The 13,157-nt window shown below is 47.5% G+C and overlaps 2 protein-coding genes across 2 annotated transcripts in view; both read left to right on the top strand.

The window, feature by feature from the left end:
• Window positions 1-12,345, top strand: part of LOC144145471 (tyrosine-protein phosphatase non-receptor type 11-like) — a 35,025-nt gene extending 22,680 nt beyond the window's left edge. Inside the window, exons 13-15 of the mRNA XM_077677101.1 lie at window positions 3,449-3,621; window positions 3,974-4,109; window positions 4,572-12,345. Coding sequence (XP_077533227.1) covers window positions 3,449-3,621; window positions 3,974-4,106 — 306 coding nt within the window. The 3' untranslated portion in view covers window positions 4,107-4,109; window positions 4,572-12,345. The remainder of the gene's footprint in view (window positions 1-3,448; window positions 3,622-3,973; window positions 4,110-4,571) is intronic.
• On the top strand, window positions 537-2,545 carry LOC144145472 (uncharacterized). Its single transcript, XM_077677102.1, has one exon. It carries the CDS (start codon window positions 578-580, stop codon window positions 2,147-2,149), a length of 1,572 nt encoding a protein of 523 aa, XP_077533228.1. The 5' UTR covers window positions 537-577; the 3' UTR covers window positions 2,150-2,545.
• Window positions 12,346-13,157: the final 812 nt, after the last annotated feature.

Here is a 13,157-nt window from a genome sequence, read left to right as displayed (position 1 = left end):
GCACTATATTTCGCTGCGTAGGAAGACACTGTGCGTGTTTTGGCTCCGTACCTTTCGCTGCGCGCCAAACGAATTTGATGCGGAGTGTACGCAGTGTAGGTGCGGTGGTTGTGATTTCGAACGTGAATCCCAAATCAACTATCTGCGCTTGTCCTGTGCAACGCGTTGATGTGACAAGTATGACGACTTTTAAGTGCACTTTCGTCCAAGACTGGACGAATCCGGAACACTGCCAGTTTGCAGCCTGGGTTAGGCCCGTTGAAAGTAACACGAACGCGACCTACTGTGTGCTGTGCAGAAAACAGTTTTCGCTCGGCAACATGGGGAGAAGAGCTTTGACAAGTCACGCGGAAAGTAAGAAGCACCGACTTGCTGCGACCGGAGCCGCAACACCCTCTGTAACTTTGTTTTTCACTACGCCGGCAAGGAAGTCGCCGGCGGCAATTGTGCAAGCCGGGCCAGTGGCGTCAAGTTCTGTGCCGCCATCATTTGCTTCAACTCAGCTACAGACATCCAACCCGAGCGTGCAGCAAAGGATATCTTTCAGCGTGACGTAGAGGTCATAAATGCTGAGGTGATGTGGTGTCTGAACGCTGTTATGACGCACACGTCATACCGTGCTGCCGCGGCATCGGCTTCTCTTTTCCCTTTGATGTTCCCGTCGTCAGCTACAGCCAAGAAAGTGCAGCTTGGCAAAGACAAGGTGGGATATACAGTTGTCTATGGTCTTGCGCCGTTCTTTAAAGAGATCCTCGTGTCGGAAGTGAGCCAAGCCTCGCACCTTGTCGTGGCGTTTGACGAGTCGTTAAACAAAGTTGCACAAAAGGAGCAAACGGACGTGTTGGTTCGCTTTTGGTCGGAGGCAGAGGAGTGCGTGAAAACGCGCTACCTGACGTCATGCTTTCTTGGTCGCACGCGGGCCGAAGAATTGGTGTCCGCATTTAAAAGTGCCACAGATGGACTCTCACGGTCCAAAATTCTTCAGATATCAATGGACGGGCCAAACGTAAACATGAAATTTCTTCGTGAGATCAAGCAAGAACTCTGCGATTCCAGTGACAGCCCCCAGATTCTCGAAGTTGGAAGCTGCGGCCTTCATGTTGTGAATGGTGCGTTCAAAACCGGACACGCGGCAACAGGGTGGCAACTCGTAGAATTTCTCCGGGCTATCTACAATTTGTTCAAATGCGTACCCGCCCGACGTGCTGAATACGCACGCATCACCGAGAGCAACATCTACCCTTTGAAGTTTTGTGCTGTGCGGTGGCTTGAAAACGTGCGTGTAATTTCGAGGGCTCTTGAGGTTCTGCCGTATCTAAAGGTCTACGTTGAGTCGTGTCGAAACGAGAACAAGCGACCGACTAGTGCCAGCTACGGCGTGGTCGAAACAGCCATCCGTGACCCCCTGCTGCCTGCGAAGCTAACCTTTATGCTTAGTGTCACGGAAAAACTCCAGCCGTTCCTGGCTCAGTTCCAGACTGATTCGCCGATGTTTCCATTTCTTGGAACAGCGTTGGAAAATCTTCTGCGATTGTTAATGAGTAGAATAGTAAAGAAAGAAGTAATGATGGCTGCGGACAGCCCACTGAAGTTGGTAAAGGTGGACATGGACCAACCTGCGAATATTCTTGGAACGCCCAAGATTGACCTTGGCTTTGCGACGAGGAATGCACTTCGAAAGGCCCCAAAACTTTCAGATTTGACTGTCCTTGCATTCAGAAAGGACTGCGCCACTTTTGTGAAGAACTGCGCCAAAAAGATCGCGGAAAGGTCACCATTGAAGTTTAAACTGACGAGGGGATCGTCGTGTCTGGATCCCGCGTGCGCGCTGATTCCCGAGCTTGGGGAAAGGCGTTTAAGTGAGGCACTCGAAGTTTTAACAGAACATCAATGGATGACCGGAGCGGAAGCAGATCGCATTTTGCGGTCCTACAAGCATGTGTGCTCTTTAGCCTCTACGCAGGCAGCGTTGAAATGTTTTGACCGAAGCACGCATCGGCTGGACGCCCTTTGGGCAGGTGTCTGTGGCTCAAACAAGGAACTGTTCACTTTCGCCAAGATAATTCTCTCTCTTTCGCACGGAAATGCGTCTGTTGAGCGGGGATTTTCCATCAACAAGGACTGCCTTGTCAAAAATCAGAAGGAATAATCTCTGGTCGTCCAGCGAATTGTCTTCGACGCCGTGTCGTCGGCTGGAGGAGTTGCCAGTGTACCGTTGACGAAGAGGATGCTTCAAATGGTGCGTGGGGCGAACGCGCGATGGAAGGAAGAGCTGGAGAGGACGAGAAAAGAAAGAGCCGATGCATTGAGGAATCAACGGGAAAGGAAACGTGCGGCCACCGCTTTGAAGGAGCTTGAGCTCAAGAAGCAGAAAGTGTTGGCTGATGCCGAGATGAAGGTGTCCCTGATCCAAACCGAAATAAACTCTTTAAAGCAGTGAAATTTTGCTTTTTTTGCGTTGTTTTTTAATAAAATAAACATTACTTGTTACCATTCAAACTGTATTATGTCTTTTCTTATTTTATAACATGCTTATTAGAGTGTGACAGCACCCGCCGCGGTGGCTCAGTGGCTAAGGCGTTGCGCTGCTGAGCACGAGGTCGCGGGTTCGATTCCCGGCCGCGGCGGCCGCTTTTCTGATGGAGGCGAAAAGCAAAAACGCCCGTGTGTACGAGATTTCGGCGCACGATAAAGATCCCCAGGTGGTCAAAATTAATCCGGAGCCCTCCACTACGGCGCGCCTCATCGCCTGCGTTGCGTCGGCGCGTTAAACCCCACAATCAATCAAATCAAGAGTGTGACAGCATCTGGCGACATGGTGTCGGCCTGCCTTGCCCTAAAACGAAGTTCTGTGTCACTCAGGGAATTTAGCAAAATCACTCAGGGAAAACCTGGAAAACTCAGGGAATTTGAAAATGTCAACTTGGTAGACACCCTGCACAGCCATCAGAGCCGCTAGGTTTGTAGGCCTGCAAAAATTCAGAACTTAGTGTACAGGGTTGATGTATAGTATCTTGAATCTTAGCTTTGGAAAGTAGAAACACTTTGTATATCTTAAAAGTTGTAAAATAATTTTTAGGCTTAGTAAAATCGGGTATTTGTGTTGTGTATATTTTGGTGGCAATTTTTTTTGTTCCGTTGACCAATAAACTGTCAATAATTACACCTTTCACAAAATTGCTGACATGTGTTTGAAAGAGAAATCTACAAGCTGCAATTTCATGCATGGCGAGGCTAAATGTGGCCAGTAGCTCAAGAGAACAAAAAAGTTTTCTGGAAGCGCTCAAAATTGGCCATTTTTTCGCGGTCACGAAACAGTTAATGGGCATTTTCTTAAATTGTTCTGTGCATAGTAGCAACAGGCAGTGACGGCTTCACCATTCAAGTGCAGCACCTTCTCGCACATGTCAGTGCTCTGCATAGCGAATTGGTTTATTTGTGTGTGCAGAAGAGCATCATGCTGGGCCGCGAGTACACCAACATAAAGTACTCGGGGGAGCTGCCCGTGCCACCAGCCGAGAGCACGCCTGTCACCCCTCGGCCGGTGGTGCCCGTCGTGGACGGGGCCAGCAAGAAGCCTGCCGTGCTGCCCCGCTCGCTTCTCCTCACGGACGTGCCCAAGTAGGTGTTGAATACCCCCATCGTCTAACGAGGCACCCAGTTTTGATGGGCTGTCGCAGTAGTGCCTGAAGTGGCTACACGTGAGGTCGTCAGATCGATTCCCGTTTTTGGAGGCCAGCACTAGTGGGCGCCAGATAGTATCTGACCCTGTGCTGCACACGTCGTGTGGTGTACGTTTGCCACATCAAATTATAATCCCACTGCCTCAGTGTTCCTCTCCTTGAAAGGGCTAGTTGGAGCGAATTGAGTCGCATTTGGCAAGAACTGCTGTCGATCTGGCAGAAATGACGAAGAGCACCACTTTTCTGCCGGCCTGAGAGCTTCTGTCTGAGAGGGCTCGTTGTTTTACCAGGCCCCCGACGGAAACGCCCCGGCAGATCTACGAGAACATTCCGCTCAAGGACCGGAAGTCTCCCGTGTCGACCAGCTTTCATGTGGGACCACCCCCAACACTCGCACCCCCACCACCACCCAAGAAGTCGTGACAGGTAGGTGCTCTTTCTCTCCCTCTCTTGGGCCACGCCCGACTAGTGGGGCTGGAGGAGCTTCTCAAATGACTTGAGGCTGCTCGATCGACATGGTTGCATTGCCTTAAAGGTATACTGCTGCCTTTGCCTTCTTTTTGGTTCAGAAGTTGTTCACTGAGGGTATTTTTAGGCACCCTTTACTAGCTTTAGATGTCAACACTTATGAACCTTTTCATGCCGTACATTAGTTAGTTGCATTGAGAAACACTAGCTCATGTAAAAATGGTCGAGTAGGGTTCAAACATAAATTGAGCACACTGCCTAATGCGGGGATATTAGTTTGCAGCTGTCATCTTTATCACCTTTCTATCATCATTACTCACGTAGCTTGTGCCCTCGCATAATTTTCAAACCCTAGCTGATATTCAAGGTTTCTCAAAGGACAAAGAAATGACTCAAATACTTCGCGCACCCCTCACCCAGGCCATTCTGCGCATGCCCGCCAGCCGTGCCGCCGAGAAATGCGAGAGTGCAAGGAGAACACGGCTTCCACGGCTGCAAGGTCTTGTCACCGAGTGTCGGAGGCGGCGTTCATTTCCCCACCATTGCGAAAACTTCGCAGCAAGATGCCCAGCACGGAAGAACAAAAGCTCGGAACTTCGTGCGCTGCTCTCCGACCGTGTCCGACTGGGAAAACGGAAGCACCGACAGGAAAGGAGGAGGTGCTGGCGGGAGAGATCGTGAAGTGAGGTGGGAGAATGGACAAAAGGGTGGGAGGAGAGGGCAGCGAGAGCGGAACCAACTGACGGTGGAACGGGAAGAGAAATGGACTGCGACAACAGTAACCAGGCGGCAAAGGAAGCAAAAGCGAGAAAGAATGGAGCGACGGGACCACGCGGTGTAGAAAGCAGGGTGAGAGAAATTGGTGGCAGAGATCTGTAGTCGGAGGTTGTAATGAAAGGAACGATGTGGGCGATGCAGCTGAGAAAGCAATGAAGGCGGAAAAAGAAAACAATCTTGAAATGAGTGGGCAAAGAAACCAGCGTTTTAAGCTGGAGGGGGGAAACGAGCCGTGGGACACAGTGGAAAATTGTAAGAGAAAGCAGTGCTGGTTCTTCTCTTAACTGCCATGAGTACTAACAGTTTTAATACCCGTGGTGATCCATTGTAAAAAGTGGGTCGTGATGTAACCAAGGGATGCATAATCGGAATTTCCTTGTAGTAAGCGTATGTGCTCTCGTGGGCATCCTAGTCAAATGTCGCTTTTTGGAGGGTGCAGCCCCAACACCATTCTGCGGTGGAAGTTAAAGGTCGGGGGACACGGAAACTCTGAATCGTAGACAAAAACGACGTAATGAGGCGACACAGAGACGTCAAAGAGTGAATGCAGATAAGCAGCCTTGCAGGAAGGAATAAAAAATAGCAACAGAGGGGGTAATTTTGTTGCGACAGGTTTGGTTCAACTGAAATAACAAAAAGTTAATGTCATTGTGTTGACTAAACAGACATTGGGTTTAGTTGGAATGAAGTAATTGAACTATTGCTGCTTCATTATACATATTAATGTTTTTATTACATTGGAATTAACTATGTTGAGGTTGAGCTGTGCTTTTCTGTGGGTGCAAATGATCTATATTTACATGAACAGGCTTACAGGAGCAAGCTGCCTTCATTTTCTCCTCTGCGTGCCCACAGCAGGTTTCATTAACTTGAAGTATTTGCAATCGCAGATGAATGCATCGATTGCTACAGCCGTAGCAGATGGCACCGTGGTGGAGTACTCGACCCATGTGCTAAGCATAGCAGACATTGCTCTCTGCTTGCGTTAAAAAGTTTTGACAAAGTAGCAAGATATTGCTGATACAGAATGCCGTGAGAACCCAGCTCCGTAATTATAGTAGAACTTTGCAGTGCGCACTGTACATGCCGGCCGCGTCCTCCAAAATGCAGGTGTAAATGGGATGTACTCCGTAGAGAAAATGGTAGCTGGTCCCAGCTGGTTAATGGTTAAATTCCCAGCTGGGCCCAGCTGGTCCTAGCTGGTTCTAGCTGGGAATTTATCCATAAACCAGCTGGGACCAGCTACCACTTTTCTCTTGCTGCGACGTCTTGCTGCTGGGTGCAACATCAGGGGTCGTCATTGCAAGCAAGTGCATCAATCTTACCACAGTGGGAAAGAAGGGAAGAAATGTGCACTTGTTATCTGCGATAACTCTTTCAATACTCGCTGCATAACAGGATTCTTGCGGGAAGGACTACTCAAACTGCACTGTGTGGGATCCTATGTGCAGCATAGTGTCAGCGCACTATACTTCCGGATTTCTTCAATTTGAATGAAAAAAAGAATTCTACCATTAGCCCAACATGCCCTCCAACTACATGCAGTTGGTTTCATCAGTGTAGATGAACGTGAACCCTGACGTGATATGGAAGAAAGCGTTAGAGTTTAGAACGCATGAACGTGCAAGCAGGAGGGGGTGAGGTGATTGCCGTTTGTTCAAAGGGGACTACAACAAAAAAGGTAGAAAGCTCTACACTGTGGCCAAGTTTGACTACATACTCATGTAAGCAGTATACTGGCCGGCTATCTGCTCGGCTTGTCCACTGTATTTTCAGTGACTGAATTGGTATCACAGAAGTTGTTTATTGTTCGTGCTAATAACTGTTATATGTGCGAAAGAAGTTTACACAATCTTCAAGGGTGCAGCACCTTCGGGGTTCCACCAAACTGTCACTTAAATTGGCCATGAAAACAAAATACAAGTTTGCTTCATTGAAAAAAAAAGGGTTTTGTCCCGATAATGTTGATATGAATTTTATCTCAAACCTCTAACAAATAATTGAGACATTGAAGAAAATGTGTGAACCAGCCACTTTCCGGCGATTTTCCTATTACGTTACAGAATCTTCTTCGTACGGTTGGAAGCTGCCTACCTTGAGCACTGCCAAGAAACATGACTTAATTATAGCAGCGGGGAGTCTAGTTCCTTTTGGTCATATCGCTTGAATGCGAGCATGCAGTTAAGGCACTGATAAAAATGTTTTTAGTGTTCGCCCTTATTATGTTACTCCTGCACATATGGCGTGAAATTTGAGCGTTTTCTTATTATTTCGTATGTTTTTTTTTTAGTTAAAAAAAAGCGTCTTGTGCGACTGGAACGGGGCTGGGTGATTCACCAAAGACTAGTTCTTTCTCATTGAACAAAGTTTTGTTTTGTCTTCATGGCCCCTTTAACAGTACTAGTAGGGTGCAAATGACCGGCACAATGTTGAGAAAACTTGAAAGTTTAGGCTGTCATTGGGCACTGTTCGTTCTGCACATCATGGTTGTTAGAAATCTGATAATGAGTCGGTTGTTTCAAGGGAGGCGTTCTTACACGGTGGCACTTGTAGGACTTTTTTGTTACCTGCTTCTCGCAAAACTTCTGTCCACACCTGACTGTTGATGCTCCTGAAACTGTTAAAGGGGACGGTCGCAACTGACGCGAGTCTTAGCCCGTAGCCTTGGTGTGGGGTGGAGAGTTTATTGTACGTGACGGATAGAACGGCACAAAAATTTCTGGGAATTTCTGGGCAGCGCGCCTGTTGTGGGCGTCTCCTCAGGTCCCACATTTCCTTGTGCCATTTTATTCGTTTAGCATGTCTGTTGCAGCAGAAAAAAAAAAAGAAAGTGCTGCAAGTTTGGTGCCACAGAGGAGCAGCTTTTATTGAATTTGAGCTTTGTGACCAGCGTAGGTACGCATTTTGTAACGCGTTTTGACGGTGCCCTAGAGTTGCTGCGGCAGACATTTCCTGTTGCTTGTTAGTGTGGTCGACTTGTGTCAAGCTGCCGTTGCCACCCTTGCCGTCCATCGTAAGGCGCATGTGTGGGTGACCCATGCCACCCCCCTCTTTCTTGATCATTTGCTCCACTGGGGCCCAGGTGGTTGGTTGGGCAAAAATTTTAATGACTTTGTGCACTTGGCATGAGTGTGCAAGGAGCCTTGTGTTGTACTGAGTACAGCAAGCCCTACATAGGTCCGAGTAGGACCGGGTACTGGGCAGAGGTGCGAAAAACCAAGAAACAAAAAAAGAAAGGCGGGTGGGTTTTACGCGCACCAGCTTTTGTGCCTCAGTGTTAGCTTTCAAGGCCTCTCTTAGAATGGATTGCAGATGCTCTTGTCTGTTTGAAGCGCTTTGTGGGTAGCTTCTGTTGCAGCGCATTTGACCACCTGCGTCAGTTGCGAGTTGTTTCCGTCAGGCCGTCGTTCCCTAATGTCTGGTACATCGTGTACTGGTGCTTCTGAGACTGTCGACTACATAGCGTGTTGACCACTACCGGTGCAATCAAGGTACATACTGCTTTAGCATGTTTGACTGACCTTCATGTAATCCTCGAAGCTGAGGAGGTTTCCTTGAGCATCCCAGTGCAGTCTTCTTTTTGTGCACTGTCACGACGTATGTTGGTGGATGAAGCTGTCGGCTGTGTTGTTGAATCTCTCGTTGCGAGAGCTGTTAGTTGAGCATGCTAGTTTCATTGAAATCAAGACCCCCAGACCACACAGGTGTAAGCAGAGATGCTCTGTTTGAGGCACTTGGACTGTCCCCGGTTTTGACTGGCACGCTGTCGGCACCTGATGTGGTGAAGAAAGTGCCCCCCAACCCCCTCTCCTATGTGGAAAGAAAGCTTTCAAAGATGGCCGCTCTCACTGAGCATTGTGATGCGTTGGGAGGAGTACTTAACAAGTGTTGCACACCTGCATGTATGACATGTATTCAGCTTTGCCAAGCGTGTGTTATCAAAGTGTGTCTCTCCTGTGATGTTAACGGGAAGGCAACAGAGTTGAAGAATTATTATTGATGTAAACCAAGCTGTTGAGGAACTTGTGAGTAGCTTTTTCTCTGTCGTAGGATGTCAATAGATGGAGTATTATTGTGAACGCCTGCCAAATGTAAAACGTCTCGCGCTGCGTTGTGCCGCGTGGGGTGATGTGTTTACGAGGGTTCACTTTGTTGACGCGCACTTTGTTCGATTACCTACATGTTCAAACGAGAAGCTGCACCAGGTGCGGAAGTTATTACCAAATTTGTGCGTGATTGAACGGAAGCTCAGTTTGGACAAGTTTACAAGGATATCCATGGGGCACCATCTTTAAGAGGACAACCGGTTTTTGTGGAGTGCATCTCCTCTAGCTCATATGAAAATCAGCGTTTTATATAGCGAGGTAATCACGAGGAATTTCCAAATAAACAGGTGAAAATAATTTTAATTCGGCACTAAAATTTCTGAAGTCTAAAAGGTGGTGCCATGTAGTGTCTAATTATGACACTACCTTATGTAGACCGGCTCCATCAGTTTTGATGCGTGATTCGAAAACTGAATGAAGGAGTAGGAAAGACTACATTTCATTAATATTTTAGTGGGGGAGAAGTTTTCGAATACCTCCTTCAATCTCACGTACAGTTAAAAGTATGTCACTGCACGGCTCACCATCGTGGTTGACGGCATTCCTTTTTCCAGCATAATAATGCTAAATATTCCGCTTTCAGGAAAACCGTTTTGGTTGAATGTGTTTCAAGTGATGCCCTTTCATTTCAGATAGAGAGCGTGCACTTTGCAAAAATTGGTTGTCTGTCCCTTTAACATTGTCGCTGCTCCCTGCAGTGCTGTCTGCTACTTGCTTACCACGCGAGTTTCGTCGGATGACTGCCAGCAAGGGGATCGCACGCAGCATTGCGGCTGCAGTGTGCTGGCGTCTCTGGACTCTGTAGTGACTTGGTGAAATGCTTTGTGAGGCCTGCAAGCAGCCTCAAGGAGTTCACACACTGGTGTTCTCTGTGTATGCCTTGCATTTTGTGCGCAGTTCAGTATGGACACATTGTTGGCTTGTGTATGGAGTGAGCGCCTTGAGCTCTGTAATGAGCACTGTGATGCTGTGAAAGTTTGTCATGGGCAGGTGAGCGGGAGTAGCCGTGTTGCAGTTACCACAGAAGTGTAACTCCGTTACAGTTGCTAGTGTCAAACTTGTTACTTGTGCTGGAAACAAGCAATGTCGTTACTTTATCGCTCTGGTGAAAGAAAATTGTGGTAAATATACAATGTAAACGGTACAAATTTTTAAATGAGAAGTTTTAAAGGCCAGGCAAAATTCAAAATGTGTTGGACGTTACTGATTTCAAAGATGTCTGAACAGCAATTAATTCCGGCACACACTGAGTGAAGCCTTGATTCTATGGTTACAATACAAGTACACATTGGAACACTACCCTGCCAAGGATGGAGCAGAAAGAGTCGACAACATCGTGTTTCAATGCATTTTGTATGTGCCCCACTTTTTTCCTTGCTTTTGCGTCTTGGGATGCGGTTAAAAAACTGGTTACTGTTAAAAAAGGGGTGCTTGCGGCAGTGGATATAATTGGCCAGCCAGAGACCTATTCAACTGAGACCACAACGTGCACCGAGGAACAAAGTTTTGCCCAACTTTTATGGTGACCGCTGTAAATATGTGCGCTTCTTGTGCACCCACTTGCTTGTGTGCCCACACAAGCGCTCCCGAGCGGTCGTTCCTGAATGAGTGTCACTCCAAAAGGGTGGTATCATCAAAAGGCCGTTATCCCTGAAAGGGCGTTGTTACTATCACCGAACGGGAGTTATTTCCGAACAGGTGTTATCCCTGAATGGGTGCCCCTAAACGGGTCGGCCTTCCTATGGGGCAGGCCGTGTGAGTGCACCTGCTAGCCAGCTTTACAGTGTGCCTAGTGCCTGTAATGGTTCTCATGGTTTCAATGGTTCAATTTGTAATGGTTCAATAGTTCAATTCAATGTAATGGTTCAACTTGTGACAGCAAATGCAGGCCCGAAAAGACTCAACATAATACCGTAGCATGCACATCACTCCCACCCGCAAAAAGCAGCGTAAAGGCAAACGTGACAAATCCAAGGTGTCAACAAGATTGAAATAGGCTGCCAAGGGCGGTGCAATAGCTGTCACCGTGTCACCGTGCTACGGGTTGCTGTTTTCTGTACATATCTTTCTTCCTTGGTCAAGAAATTGTTTTCTATGGTGTCTTCGCCGTCCCGTGACAGCTGGCAGCAAAATGAACAATCTTTCTTGTCATTTCATGTCTGTTTTCTGTACAAAGGTGGGGGACTGTAGCACGTAAACCTTCAGGGCTACCCTGTAACGACGTAGTTAATGAGGTACGTAAGTAATGACGTAGTTAAGTTTCTGGAATTAAAAATAACTTGTTACAAGTTAGCAAGAACAGTAACTGTTACTGGAAGCGCATCGCTAGTTCCAACTTGTTACCGCCCAAAGTGAGTGTGTTATTGTGCTTGGCTGCACTAAAGTTGCACGGTTCACTGGCAGGGCTCATTCAGCTGTTGGCCCATTTCATCCGCGCCATTGCAGGGCTGGGAAATATGTGGCCCGTGCTCCAAGAATGTGCACCCTGCCGAGGTTTTGTCCAAGCGTGGCAGAACTGACCGCAGTTTTGGGCCAGTTGTTGACGGTGCCCCAGCTCACGCCTCTTCCCTTCCTTCCTTCCTTCTCTTCATGATCTCAGTGGGGAAAATGCCGTCCAGTCTGCTTGGCTGTGGTCACAAAAGAAACAAAAGACAGGCCGTGCACAGGGTGGGATAGCACCGTGGTGGGACACGGATACGTGCACGGTCGTCTGTACGTGCTCTTCCTCCTCTCCGGACTCCCGCTTGTCCTTGACCGGGGGAGGGAGACTCTTGGGGAGAGCGCCACTGTTAAAAGAGCTGTGAACTGTGCTTTTGTAGTGTCAGTGCTACCTGTTCTGCAAGCACTGTGGTTTTTGTTTTTCAGTTGGGTAACATTCTGAGCTGGTTTACTTGCCTGCAAGTAGTTCTGCGGTGCCCAGGGCTAGAAACTCCTCCAAAGAATGACCTTTAGTGCTCCAGATGTAAATGGGGAAGTCTTTCCTGTGCTTGTAGTGCCGTGGTTCAAAGAGGGGGGTAAGGAAACAGAAAGGAACCTGACACCAGAAAACAAACAAAATGCGGGAACATGCGTTTTGTCTCTCTTCTTGTGACACTTTTCTTGTGTACCCCCTTCTTGCCACGGCACTGAACATTCAGCAACTATCGTAGCAAGGCATTCTCTTGGCTTTGCTCTGTGCTGTCAGTGGACGCCCGTACATCCATTGTTAGGTGGCCCTTTATGTTTTGTGTAATATGTGTTCAGAGCACACTGTGATTGAAGGTGGTGCAAAAGACAGTGCATGTACCATAAAGATATTCTATGAAATGAGACACCGGCTGTGCTGTTCTTGGCCTCGCATGATGCAACGAGGCCCCTTCATCCAGCTGGCCCTCCAGGATGCTGGTGATGCGATGGAATGCAAGAAATGTACGCAAATGGCCACATAGATGATGGTGCGTGTTAAACAACTGTTAAGTAGCTGAGTTAATCCTGAGCTCCTCTCCACTGCTGTGCCTAGAACTTGCAAAATAAGCCGTATAACGAGAAAAAATGTTTATACATTTAATCGGTATGATAGTGTACATGATAGCTTTACAACCGATAAAGAGCAGCTGAAACAAGTGCATGACAATGATGCACTTATGACACAATAGAAATACATTGTGTCGTGTTTTTCTTAAAAGGTCGTATGCCCTCACAAGATTATCTAAAATGAAGACATGAGGTTAAGTGTGGCAAGATTCCAGTTAAAATGACAAAATTGTATGTATATATGTATATATATATATATATATGTGAAGCTGAATATTGACTAGCGAGATAATGTAGGTCTGTAACTCGTTCCTTCAATGCAGTGTTGGTGAAACGCAGAAGTGTCGTAAGAGAGCTTGCGCATTAGCAGCTACGCAATTGTCCATATTTACTGGTCTTTGCAGCTACGCTTCATACAGCTAGGGAAGGAATTTCGGCTGTCCTGTGTATACAGAAAAAAAATGCCACCGGCGCAACCCCATGCACATGCGCAAAGTAACGAGGTTGGAGAGGAGTAAGGGGAGAGAGGCTGGGTTTATAGATGACGTGGCTGCACACTCATTTACCGACACCATTATGTGGGATCGGCGCATCGGAAGGAGCAAGAACG

This window comes from Haemaphysalis longicornis, unplaced genomic scaffold (assembly GCF_048455015.1).
Source record: "Haemaphysalis longicornis isolate Haplotype H1 unplaced genomic scaffold, Haemaphysalis longicornis Haplotype H1 scaffold_7, whole genome shotgun sequence".
Lineage (NCBI taxonomy): Eukaryota > Metazoa > Arthropoda > Arachnida > Ixodida > Ixodidae > Haemaphysalis > Haemaphysalis longicornis.
This window is presented reverse-complemented; position numbering and strand designations above follow the sequence as displayed.